The sequence below is a fragment of the Cydia amplana genome, chromosome Z (genome assembly GCF_948474715.1).
Source record: "Cydia amplana chromosome Z, ilCydAmpl1.1, whole genome shotgun sequence".
Lineage (NCBI taxonomy): Eukaryota > Metazoa > Arthropoda > Insecta > Lepidoptera > Tortricidae > Cydia > Cydia amplana.
In genome coordinates, this window is record NC_086096.1 from 34,066,673 (window position 1) to 34,079,731 (window position 13,059).

The 13,059-nt window shown below is 36.7% G+C and overlaps 1 protein-coding gene across 3 annotated transcripts in view; it reads right to left on the minus strand.

Moving 5' to 3' along the window:
- Nucleotides 1–13,059, minus strand: part of LOC134661211 (GTPase-activating Rap/Ran-GAP domain-like protein 3) — a 150,137-nt gene that overhangs the window by 36,874 nt on the left and 100,204 nt on the right. For all 3 annotated transcript variants that reach the window (XM_063517180.1, XM_063517181.1, XM_063517179.1), the window contains one exon: nt 2,591–2,674. In XM_063517180.1, coding sequence (XP_063373250.1) covers nt 2,591–2,674 — 84 coding nt within the window. The remainder of the gene's footprint in view (nt 1–2,590; nt 2,675–13,059) is intronic.

A 13,059-nucleotide genomic window follows, 5' to 3' on the forward strand; every position in this document is an offset into this window, starting at 1 on the left:
GTGCCGACAGAAGTGAAAACTCAATGACTAGTCCAAAATGTCTGCAGCACTATGTATAATTGACCCATCCTCCTTTCTATTGAAAAACTTTATGATCCACTAATTTTATACATTTTGCGTTTGCGTCAAATCCGGTAGTTCTGATTTTTTGCAGACTTGTTTATGATGTTGGCCCAATGAATAATCCAAGTTTGTGACCCCGAGCGCCGAACGCAACTTTGTCAAAAGTCGAAAAAAACCGCGAAAATTTCTTTTTTTTTTTAGTTTTGGGCGATTCTAACCCTAAAGGACTAGTTTTTGATAGTACATTCTTTAAACGTTTTTAAAGAAGACTAAATTTGCTACAATACGAGATTAGAACTGTCTCTGTAGATTGAACAGTTTCCGAGATAAAGGCTTTCAAAATTTAGATTTTTTTTAAATAGAGCTCGTAAGCTAAGTGAGTGCAGTGAGTATGCACTTTTGACTCAGGCGATGCCGCTTGGCACGATTGTTCCTAAGGTTAAACAAAGCTGATTTAGCCCAGTAGCTACGAGATCGTACCGTGCCTACCCCCCCAAAAAGGGAGGGGAAAGGTCGGATCCCCAGGTCCATACTTTGCTATATTTCTTTCTACTTTTAGCAACTAGGGCAAGTTATACATCATTTTCATATATATGTATATATATATATATATATATATATATCATTTTCATACAATTTAGGGATGAAAACATTATATTCATACTTTTAAAACACCAAGTTAAGTGTTTTTTTTTAATATTTTTAACTTTTGACTTTGGCCATAATTACATTTCTATGGAAATCGTCACTCAATCCGCTTCATATTTTTACAAAAAAATGTATGAATGCCTGCTTTGAAGTGATACTTTATAGAATAAGGAAGCCCTAAATTATATGAAAATCATATATAACTTGCTCTAGTTGCTAAGAGCAGCAAGAAATATAGTTTAGATTGGACCTGGGGATCCGACGCTTTCCCCTTTTTGGGGGGTAGGCACGGTACGATCTCGTAGCTACTGGGCCAAATCAGCTTTGTTTAACCTTAGGAACAATCGTGCCAAGCGGCATCGCCTGAGTCAAAAGTGCATACTCACTGCACTCACTTATCTTACGAGCTCAATTTCAAAAAAATCTAAATTTTGAAAGCCTTTATCTCGGAAATTGTTCAATCTACAGAGACAATTCTAATCTCGGATTGTAGAAAATTTAGTCTTCTTTAAAAACGTTTAAGAAAGGTACTATCAAAAACTAGTACTTTAGGGTTATAATCGCCCAAATCTAAAAGAAAACTTAAATTTTCACGGTTTTTTCGTTTTTTGACAAAGTTGCGTTCGGCGCTCGAGGTCACAAACCTGGATTATTAATTGGGCCAACATCATAAATAAGTCTGCAAAAAATCAGAACTACCAGATTTGACGCAGAAGAGCCACGTTACAAAATTCTACAATTTCACTGGGTTATTAGTTCCGAAATTGCTAGCCAGTGTGCTTGTTCAAAATTCGAAATTCAAATTTGTAGCGTTAATTGTTTAAAATTCGAATAGAAATTGTAAAGTTACCTTGCAGACCTCGCATCTAAATATATTTGGTCATGATATTTTGAGTTTTATTCACACCAATACTAGAGTTCACTTTTATTAGCGATTTCATCAAGCTGTAGCTTTATTGAATTATTATATTTGAGTGATATAAAGTTAGAATGTAACTGTGAGATCCTCGTATTTCAGCCCGTACAAGATTAGAACCTTTTTCATGTAATGTCATTGAGTTTTTCTTTATTGATTTAAATGCCATCTAAATGAGTGGCCATCTAAACCTTACGGTCACGTGATCGCCTTACGCTGTCTCGAGTTTATCATTTTTTCCCCACCTCAAAAAGTGCCCAGCGCCGCTAAAGAAGTTTTCACTTCAAAAATAGAGTGAAGCACAAGGATGTTCCTTGGATAATCGATGTTTAATACCATTCACTTTCGTAAATTTCAAAACTAGTTTGATGACGAAATAAAGTAGGTACCTAACCATTGTCGATGTATTCATTGGGCGTTCATTTAAACATTTGTTTCAATATAAGTAGGTCATGATTTAAGCAGTCGCGAGGCGTTGAACTATTAATTCAATAAGCCAAACATAATAGCATTCGCAAGGCTCAAAAGATTCTGATTCTGAAAATGTCACGATTAAATTAAATTAAGCATATCCAACTAGCGGTGAAAAAGCGAGTAGCCTCCTAATTGAGTATTTTTACCACAAGAACTGTACTTTTAGATGTAGGTAAGTAGATCTCGTGTGAATAAAATAGATGCGCATGTTAATCGTTGATCGCTGACGAACTGTCGACGAGTAGGGAGGTACTTTTTTTCAGAGCAAAGTCGCGCATGAAATAAAAATCGCTAATCGCTGCCTGTCGAACATAGGCTTATAGCGTTATTCATTAAAGCACTATCAGCTATTAATCTGTCATTTTGTAATAAAGGGATAAAGGGGATAAAGCATAAAATAAATAATTGAAGCTTATACATTTCTATGAATAAAGGGGTTCGTAAACGCCACACATTGCCTACAGCCCAAGGAGTTGAATGCTTACTTACCTCATCTTTTTCTCCGAGTGAATTGCCATTTTCCAGGCGGTAACGCCTGATGTAGGAGTCGGGTCCGTCGCTGGGTCCGGCGAGCTGCAACAAGGAATCAAGATGACTCATTCATATAATAAGATTAATAAGTTTGGAATTCATCAGCTTTTCCACCAAGGAAGGCCTACGCCTTAATATTATAAACTTATATAGGTAGGTACCTACTAATATTATCTTATACCTTTAAACGAGCAAATATTGTTTATATATATATATATTTCGGGGATCTCGGAAAAGGCTCTAACGATTTCGATGAAATTTGGTATATAGGGGTTTTCGGGGGCGAAAAATCGATCTAGCTAGGTCTTATCTCTGGGAAAACGCGCATTTCCGAGTTATTATATGTTTTCCGAGCGGAGCTCGGTTACCCAGATATTTTAAACTAATGTGACATATTGTTATATGTATTCTGACACACTTTTCATTTTAATATAAAATACAAGCTTTACCGAGTCGGTAAGCGCCGCTTTTAATACCGCCGGTAATACCGACGGCTAAAATCTTTACTAAAAAGCGACAAGAAGTATCTTTAGTTTATATATATCAGATTGATTTCTTTATTGAATTGTTTTTCCCGGTGTCTTAGGGCAGATTTCTCGCAAGTTTTAGAGCCACAGCCTACTGTAGTGTATACTAGATATAGTTATGTACGTAGTTCATAGGATATATATAAGGACCATTTACTCATGTATTTAGTGCAGTAATAAATCATCATTCTAGCTGAACACTTGTTTGTACTCAGCTCCGAATCCTCACCTTACATGGCGATCCTGCCATATACGGTGTCGCGCGTGCGGTCAGTCACCGAGTGATATTGAGAGCTCAATTAGTTACAATGTAAACATAGCTCAAGTGGACGATTAATAGAACAATTAAATAATGTAATGCTGTTTCTCACGGTTAAGTGGTTACGCTGTTGCTGATTCAAAGTTTCATCATGGGGGCCACAAAATCAAAAGAAGAGGTTATCATCGCACAAACTGCGGCCGGAGGTGACAATAAGGCTTCTGCGGGCACCGAAGAACTTCGATTCCACGCAAGCACCACTAATATTATCCTGGGTATAATGCTCGTCTTATTCGCCATTGGAGGAGGCTACGCCCTGTACAGAAGGTGTAAGAAAACCCACAAGAAATGGATGCGCCAGGAGGTCGCTCTAGCTGAGCTGCAGCGTGCTGCTCGTACGGCTCCTATAAGTGTTTGAGTGAAGTGTTAACGGATAACGTATATCGTGTAGTGTGTGTATCGGATTTTGTTTTATGATACAATTCAACGGACCGAGAAACAACTGTTGCTAAGTGATATAGTGAACAAAGTTTCATATGAAGAAAATTAAGGACAGTAATGTGACGCCAATGTAAGTTAAAACACGTAGGTATATTAAAGTAGTAGGTATAATTTTGTGATGGCAGATGAATTATTGAAATGTTACGAAGAGTTAATCGTAATAAGAAAATATTTAGTTAAAAAAGGGAAATCAAGGTTTGAAGGTAACATAACAAAAAATCAACTGTCAAAAGTTAATGATATTATATATAGGTGTAATAATTTTATCGCACAATTTTCCCTACTAAAGGACGTAAAATCAGGAGTTATTGAGGAGACCAACAAATTGTATGCTAATATTACTAGTTTGCATAACGAAATATTAGAGTTATGTTCAAAGTCTGAGGTAGAGGAAAGTACAAGTAGCGATAGCGAATACAGTGAATTCGACACCATGGAGTTCGATTTAAAGTCAGCGTGTAGTCTTATACCACTTATGGATGGTACTGAGGAAACAACAAAGAGATTAATAGATGCTGTTGATATGTATTCCGGTATGTTAAACGAGACAGGTAAAAAGTCGCTAATTACATTTGTGTTAAAAGGAAGGTTGTCTGAAAGTGCGAAATTACGTATGTCAGCTACTTATACGACCGTAGAGCAACTTATAAGGGATTTACGTAACTCACTTTTACCTAAAAAGTCCTTTACAGCAATCCATTCCCGACTTCAAAATATAAGTCAGGGTTGGCGTAGTATAGATCAGTATGGATCCGAAATAGAGAAACTTTTTTCGGAGTTGACTATAACTCAGGCAGAAGGTAATTCGGCGAGTTATGATGTGCTAAAGCCGCTGAACGAAAAAATGTGCATTAAAAAGTTCACAGATGGTTTGAAGGATCCAAGGCTCAGCACCATCATTGCGGCGCGGAACTTCAGCAGCTTGAAGGATGCGATCCAGGCTGCGCAGGACGAAGATGTATCGAGGCCGACAACGTCCAGCCAATCGGAGGTCATGGGTATGTACCGCTCACAAAACTCTTTTAACAGGTACCACAGAGGCTTTGCTCACAGTTCGTACAGAGGTCATCGGCATCGTAATCAAAGGGGTCCGCGACAGTACTCCTATGGTCGATATCCTCAACCCCAACAAGGCAACTCGCGAGGAGGTGGTCGTGGATACAAGTCACGAGGGGGTTCGTATTTCGGGTCCCGTGCCCGAGGGGTCACCGCTCGTGGCAGCCTGCACGTGATACGGCACGCCGAGAATGGCTCGACCGGTCAACACCCGAGTGCACCAAATACGGAATCGCTGAATCATTTTTTTCGAGACTGATGTTATTTACACGTGTAGTGATTTAAATAGGGTAACCTTAAATATAGGGAAAACCGCTTACAACTGGCTATTGGATACGGGAGCATCTTTATGCGCGATTAAGTATGAAATCATACAAAATTGGGACATTCCGTTCCATAATAAGAGATTATGTGTCACAGGTATAGGCGGACAAGTAGCATCTAACGGATATGTTATGTTAAAATTAAATTACAATGGCTGTGAGTTCGAGCATTCATTTTTTGTTTTTGAGAATTTGTCATGTAGCGCGGATGGTATTTTAGGACAAGATTTCTTTGCGAAGCATAAAGCCAATATTGATTTTGAAACAAACACTGTACGATTACTATCGCGACATGGACAGTTAGCTAAGATAGGGTTTAAAAGCTCATCAGAACCGGCAAATAGTTATTTAACTATACCCGCTCGTAGTGAAATCATACATTACATGGATACTAGTATTACGGAGGATTTTGTAGTAAATAGTCAGGAATTATGCGAGGGAATATATGTTGCGAGTGCTATAGTTAAACCAATTCAGGGTAAAATACCAATTAAAATATTAAATACAAGGGATAGCGACGTAAATTTAAGCCGATTTACAATTAATAAGAGCAGATTGAGCGATTTCTTTATTTGTGAATTTAGTAAGCCAACTATGAATGCCGAAAGGGTGAAGTTGTTGTTTTCTGCTTTAGATTTGAGTAAATTAAACGAAGAGGAACAGAAATCCATTGAGAATATATGCGCAAAATATCCAGATGTCTTTTTCCTACCGGGTGATAAATTAACCACCACAAAGCTTTATAACCAGACGATAGAATTAAAACCGGGTAGTTCACCAGCTTATGTAAAACCTTACAGATTACCTTACTCGCAAAAGGCTGAAATTGATAGGCAGATTAAAGGAATGTTAGATGATGGAATAATTGAAGAGGCAAGAAGCGCGTGGTCGAGTCCGTTATTGTTAGTTCCCAAAAAATTAGATTCCTCGAAACAGAAGAAATGGCGCGTGGTCATCGACTATAGAAAGTTAAATAATCAGATAAAAGACGATAAATTCCCACTCCCTAATATAACTGAAGTTTTAGACTCCTTATCAGGATCTATCTATTTTTCGCATCTAGACTTGTATCAGGGATTTTATCAAATAAATTTAGATAAATCAAGCCGCCCCCTTACAGCTTTTCAAACCAGTAAAAATCAATATCAAATGACCAGACTCCCCCAAGGCTGTAAAACCTCCCCTAACGCTTTTTCACGGATGATGACTGTGGCCATGTCCGGTCTAAATTATGAACAGTGTCTGGTATATCAGGATGACTTAGTTGTTTTCGGAAGAAGTTTAGCTATACACAATCAAAACTTATTAGACGTTTTCAGCAGATTAAGAAAAGTAAATTTGAAGCTCAATCCTGCCAAATGCCAATTTTTACAAAAAGAAATATTATATCTGGGTCATGTAGTTTCAGAAAAGGGCATTTTACCAGATCCCGAAAAAACGAAAGTTCTATATAATTATCCGACTCCTCAGAACGCCGACGAAGTTAAACGTTTCGTGGCATTTGCTAGTTACTATCGTAAATTCATTGTCAATTTCGCAGATAAAGCATATCCGCTCAATAAGTTGTGCTGTAAAGATGTACCATTTACATGGACCCAAGAGTGTGAACAGTCTTTTCAAATATTAAAGTCTGCTTTAGTTAAACCACCAGTACTTCAATATCCAAATTTTTCGGAGGAAAACCAATTTCTTTTACAATGTGATGCGTCAGGAAAAGCTTTAGGATCAGTTTTATGTAACGATGATGGTCGACCTGTAGCTTACGCTAGTCGAAGTCTTAATAAGGCAGAATTAAATTACCCTACAGTTGAAAAAGAGTTATTAGCGCTAGTGTGGAGCATTCGCTATTTTAGACCCTATCTATACGGCAGAAAGTTTAAAGTGCAAACAGACCACCGACCACTAGTGTATTTGTTTACTATGAAAGACCCTACCAGTAGATTACTAAAGTTCCGATTACAATTAGAGGAGTATAATTTTACGGTTGAGTACTTGAAAGGTTCTAAGAATTCCGTGGCAGACGCTCTGTCTCGCATAAATATTACGTCAGAGGATTTGAAACAAATGAATGAGCAAGTTATAAATGTGATGACACGAGCGCAAAGACGAAAGATCGAGAGTATGCAAGGTACAGACAGTACAAGTTCTTCGGTTGTTAATATACCCACTAATTCGAGGCCTGATCACCCAAGAATTGTGGATATCATTAAAAAACCGGAAAATTTTACTGAGTTATGTGTTATGTCATGTAGGGATTACAAAAAAGCTATAAGAGAGAATTTCGTAAAAGAGACGTCTAAATATTTTAATTACGTGCCCAGCAAATCGTGTGTTTATTTCAATTCAACATCTCAATCGCTATTGTCGCGAGCCGAATTAGCGAGAGATTTGGATTCAATTTGCAAGAAAATAAATGTAAAAGAGTTATGCATAATAAGAAACGAATTAAATAAAGATTTTATTGCGGGCTTAATACAAGAAATAAATAGCTATGACGTTTGGTCCGGACCGCGAATATGTGTGTTAAGTAATGTACAAAGAATAAATAATTTACATGATAGACGCGTAATAATTAATGACTTTCACCTACTTCCCACAAGTGGCCACGCGGGGATTAGGAGAATGTCTAATAACATTAAAAAGCACTATTATTGGCCTAGTATGGAAAAGGACATACGAGATTTTGTGTCAAAATGTACTCAATGCCAAAAACAAAAATATTGTGCACCGACTAAACAACCAATGGAAATAACAACTACTGCCAATAGCGCTTTAGAAAAAGTTTATTTAGACACAGTGGGTCCTTTACCAAAAGATGAACATGGTTATTGTTACGTGCTGACCTTACAGTGCGAACTGTCAAAGTTCGTAGAAGCGTATCCTTTACGATCCAAAGATACAGTTACTGTAGCTCGATCATTCGTAGAGAACTTTGTACTACGGTATGGAATTCCATTAGAAATAGCAACCGATCGAGGAACCGAGTTCATCAGTAGCACTATGAAAGAGGTATGTGATTTACTAAAAATTACTCATTTGCCCTCTACAGCGTATCACCATGAATCAATCGGTGCTCTAGAGAATTCGCATAAAACTATGGGAGCTTATTTAAGGATACAATGCGAAAATAAACCGAATTCTTGGAGCGACTGGTTGCCTTACTGGTGCTTTACGTATAACAACACCGTGCACACGGAGACGAAGTACACGCCTCATGAATTAGTTTTCGGTAAGTTATGCATGCTTCCTAGTAACTTAAGAGATGGTAACGTTAATCCCTTATATAATCACGGTAGTTATCCTTTAGAATTAAAGTATAGATTAGAGCTGGCGCAGGCAGATGCTCGTACTAATTTAATAAACAGCAAACTTAAAAGGAAGGAGAAATATGACTCCCATTCAAAGCCTGTTAGCTATAGCAACAATAGTTACTTATGGTTAAGAAATGTATCGGATAATAAGATGCAAAGCATTTATGTAGGACCTTATTTAGTTTTAGAGGATTTAGGATGTAATGTAAAAATACTTAAAAATGGAAAAGAAGACGTGGTGCATAAAAATCGCACCAAACCTTGTATTTTGTAAATATTTTATATTCGTAGTTTTGTTATTGTAGTTTTTTATTTTCTATAATTTTGAATATTATTAGTGTAAGTAACCTGTTAACATTGTACGTAGGTATAGTTACTTAGTAATGTATTATAAACAAAAAAAATATAAATGTTTATTTTTATTTTTTTTAAACATGCGATGGATGGTGTAGTGTATACTAGATATAGTTATGTACGTAGTTCATAGGATATATATAAGGACCATTTACTCATGTATTTAGTGCAGTAATAAATCATCATTCTAGCTGAACACTTGTTTGTACTCAGCTCCGAATCCTCACCTTACACTACTCAATGTGTAGGTTTTTATAGAACATGATTTTTTTTACGTACCTACATAATTTTCTTATCGACGGTAACTTCCTTTGTTCAAGTAAATATACTAAGAACGTCAAAGATATGAGAATTCTCGAAATAGGTCGTAACTAGGTCGTAACATTGCGCGCTACATATATTCGACATACAACACTTGAGTGTCCCATTTTGATATATCGTCAGGTGACAAGCAAAAGTCACTAAGTACCTCCACAAGTTCATAGCCATATAGTGAACCATATTAGTACGAAAAGAAAGTTGATTTTTGTTTAAATATTTTATAGTAATTAGTGACTTTTGCTTGTCACCTGACGATATATTAATATACCCATCCCACTTTCAAGGAACTTTTATAATTTTACTTAACACAATAAATTTGTTAAAGGCGAACCGGTGTTGGTGCCTCTAAAGTACAGCGCATTTTGTAAAGGAAAAATAATGGCCGTCGTTGGATTTCTTAAGCTCACACGTAATTGGGGCACAAGGACTGTAAATCTATTCTCTTGCGTCGTTTGTCGTTAGATTAGGTATTATTGTACCCAAGAGTAAAAGCGATTAGAATTTCCATAATCCCGAAAGGGCAAAAAGAGGGTGTTTGTGTTACAGAAGTTTACTTAATTATGTAAGCGAGGTGACCATCGGGACCCCTAAATATACCCATCTGATCAGCATGAAACCAATTCCAGTCGGTAGGTATGAACCAGGGATGTAACGGATGTGGTTTTATCGGAACCGAAAGCGGAACCAGATGTTTTAAATTTAGTTTATCGGAACCAGAAACGGAATCGGAACCGAATACAGAACCGGAACCAGAACTGGAGCCTGAGTCAGTACTATCAGTAGGTATACATTACACAACACAACACATACGAATAGGTACTTTAAATTCTAAAACACGGATAAACCAGAACATCTAATTACTGCAGCACGTAGCAAGCGGGGCTATGAGCGAATGACTGGTATAAACCTGTTTGTTTTTGATATACACCGCTCATGTCCCGCTGCCGCGCTAAGCATTGACATCCAATATAACTTCCGTTTCAAAAGTAATAGAACCGGAACAGAAACGGATGTGTAATACCAAACGGAAGTTCCGACTTAACGGAAACGGAAACGGAGCTCTGTAACATCCCTGGTATGAACCCTTATTTCAGGAATATATGTATAAGTCTGCCAAGGCTTTTTCTGCCGAAACACCTTGACAGACGAGATTATGTACGCAAAGTCGGCTCTTCTACCATATCTAATCTTTTTCCTGCAAGAGGAAAACATGTCTAGAATAAATTAACATTTATAACATTTTGTTTCCCCGTTGTTTTCAACGTTGAGATTAGGAAAGGAATTCCGACTGAAGCAATTAAATACGCGAGAGAGCAAACGATGTTAATGTCTTTAATGATAAACAAGTTGAGCCTTAAAGCGATTAGATGAGATTGCTCCAGTAACATATTTTGAAGTTCTCTCATTGTGTCTCCGCCTTAAGCTACCACGCGTATTATAGGGACCATGCACGTTGGAGGGTTTGCCACCCTGGTCATAATCGGAAACAAATACGGCATAATATAAAAACATAATACTTAATTTAACTTAAATGTACTATGTAACTTATCTGTATTATAATTAATACATTTGTTTAATTTTAAACAAAACTGAATATCATGATTTTACAATACGAGGACTAGAGAAAAACTATGAATGCCTTTAGGTAAGAACTAGTAGATTACACAAGCAAATAAATTCTATCATATTATATAACTTGTTGAACAGGGAAATATAATTTATTCAAATTAAAATCAAGAGTTTATTTATTGGGTATAACCTCGTGTACTCTACAAGAGTTCAGTGTACTAATGATACAAAAGAAGTCTCTGGCATATTATTACATTTATTACTTAAAATAGTTTTAAAATCTTGTGGTGAAGCAAACACTGCCGTACCATCGTTCACTGGAACCATTTCGTCGCATTTTCAGGCCCCTATTTGAGAACCTCTGGATAAGACCAGAACGCAGAAATTTTCGTCATCCAGTAAGCTATAATCACATACTTAAAATCCAAAATTTCAAGTTTGTAGGTCATTTAGTTCCGAAGTTAAGCGAAAGCAAAGTTTCGCATTTATGACACTCACTCACTCACTCACTCATGATCATCAGAGTAGAACTAGTACTTCCCATAAACTCAGAGAGCTGAAATTTGGTACAGAGTTAGGGTTTAACGGCCACATAAAGGGAAAACCTAAAAATATTGCAATATCAGTCACGTTTTAAAGATCTAAGAACTGCATAAGTAAGTTTGTAATCCCATATAAATATACAAAGTTACTGTTGCAGTTCCTACAAATAGTAGGTAAAGTAAAGGTACACTACGATGTACGATGTGAGTATGAATGAAGATATGTTTAGTTATGATATGTGTATACATAGTATGGGTATGAGTACCCGAAAAGAAGGACTGCTTACAAAAAGAGATGAGATCCCATCAAAAACATTACATGTAAAAAGGTGCAAGTCTCGCAACGCTTTTACTACAAAAAAGTTTTTAGATGTAATGTGAAACCAAGTCGGTTATTTTAATCAGTGCCAGGGGGTGTTAAAACCGTATCAATAAGATATCTTTAATTTGTAATACATATAATGACTTGGCAATCGCACATAATGCTTTACTCGTACCGTACTCGTAAATATGTGTAATGCTCAAACTGCAATTAGCGCTAGAGTTATGTTCAATTAGAATTATTTTTAATAGGTGACGATGATCCTTTTGTCATTATACAGCCGTGCGATGGCCAAGTCATTATACGTATTACAAATTAAAGATATCTTATTGATACGGTTTTAACACCCCCTGGCACTGATTAAAATAACCGACTTGGTTTCACATTACATCTCAAAACTTTTTTGTAGTAAAAGCGTTGCGAGACTTGCACCTTTTTACATGTAATGTTTTTGATGGGATATGCCTTGCTATATGTATTTGTAATGTATTTTTATTACATGGTCAATAAATTATCATAACTTATCTAAAAATAAAAATAAATAACTTAATTTTTTTTCGTTATTCGAGGAAAACGCTAGTAGACGGAATATCCCCTATGACGGAATTAGCCACATTGACACCTCCGGAGTTGCATCTGTAGTCTGTACACAGCCATTTTGGCCACTAATGGGGTTAAAAAATAAATAAATATTGATGTTTAATGGCAAAACTAACACCAAAGTATATTAATAATAGCGGAGCTTGTGTTCGTGATTTCCATGTGAAGCTCTAATATAAGCTCAAGGTGAAATTCAGCCGTAACTACAAACCCACATCATATTTCAACTTTTCACCGGGTCTCCAAGCGTGCGAGGTTGAGCGTGATCGCAATAGTTCAAATGAATTTTAAATAGAAGAAATAAGTTTTTGGCAAAAATTTCATTTTTGGTACAAGCTTTTATCGCTGACTGTACTTTTCTTACGACAGACAACTAATACTCACCGAGACAATTCTAAAAACCCCTAACACAATTAGGTTGCGTTGTTTCATCACAGAGTTCCTATATGGCCACCTCCTGTCTCCTTCATCAGATCAGCTCGATGGTACCATAATATTGCATTGTCACCCGACTTACATGTGTATGCAAAATTTCAGCTCAATCGGAAACCGGGAAGTGGATCAAATTTAACTTGCAAGATTCCATTACATAGTTACATACAGGTTGACCTAATAAAAGTTTGTTAAAAAGTAGCTCCTCGGAGTTTCAAACGTTTGAACAAAATGTTACTGAAATACCATAATTTTTAAGAAAAAAAACCGACTTCTATGCGGCCCGGTGAAAGATTATTGTAGATGGTGC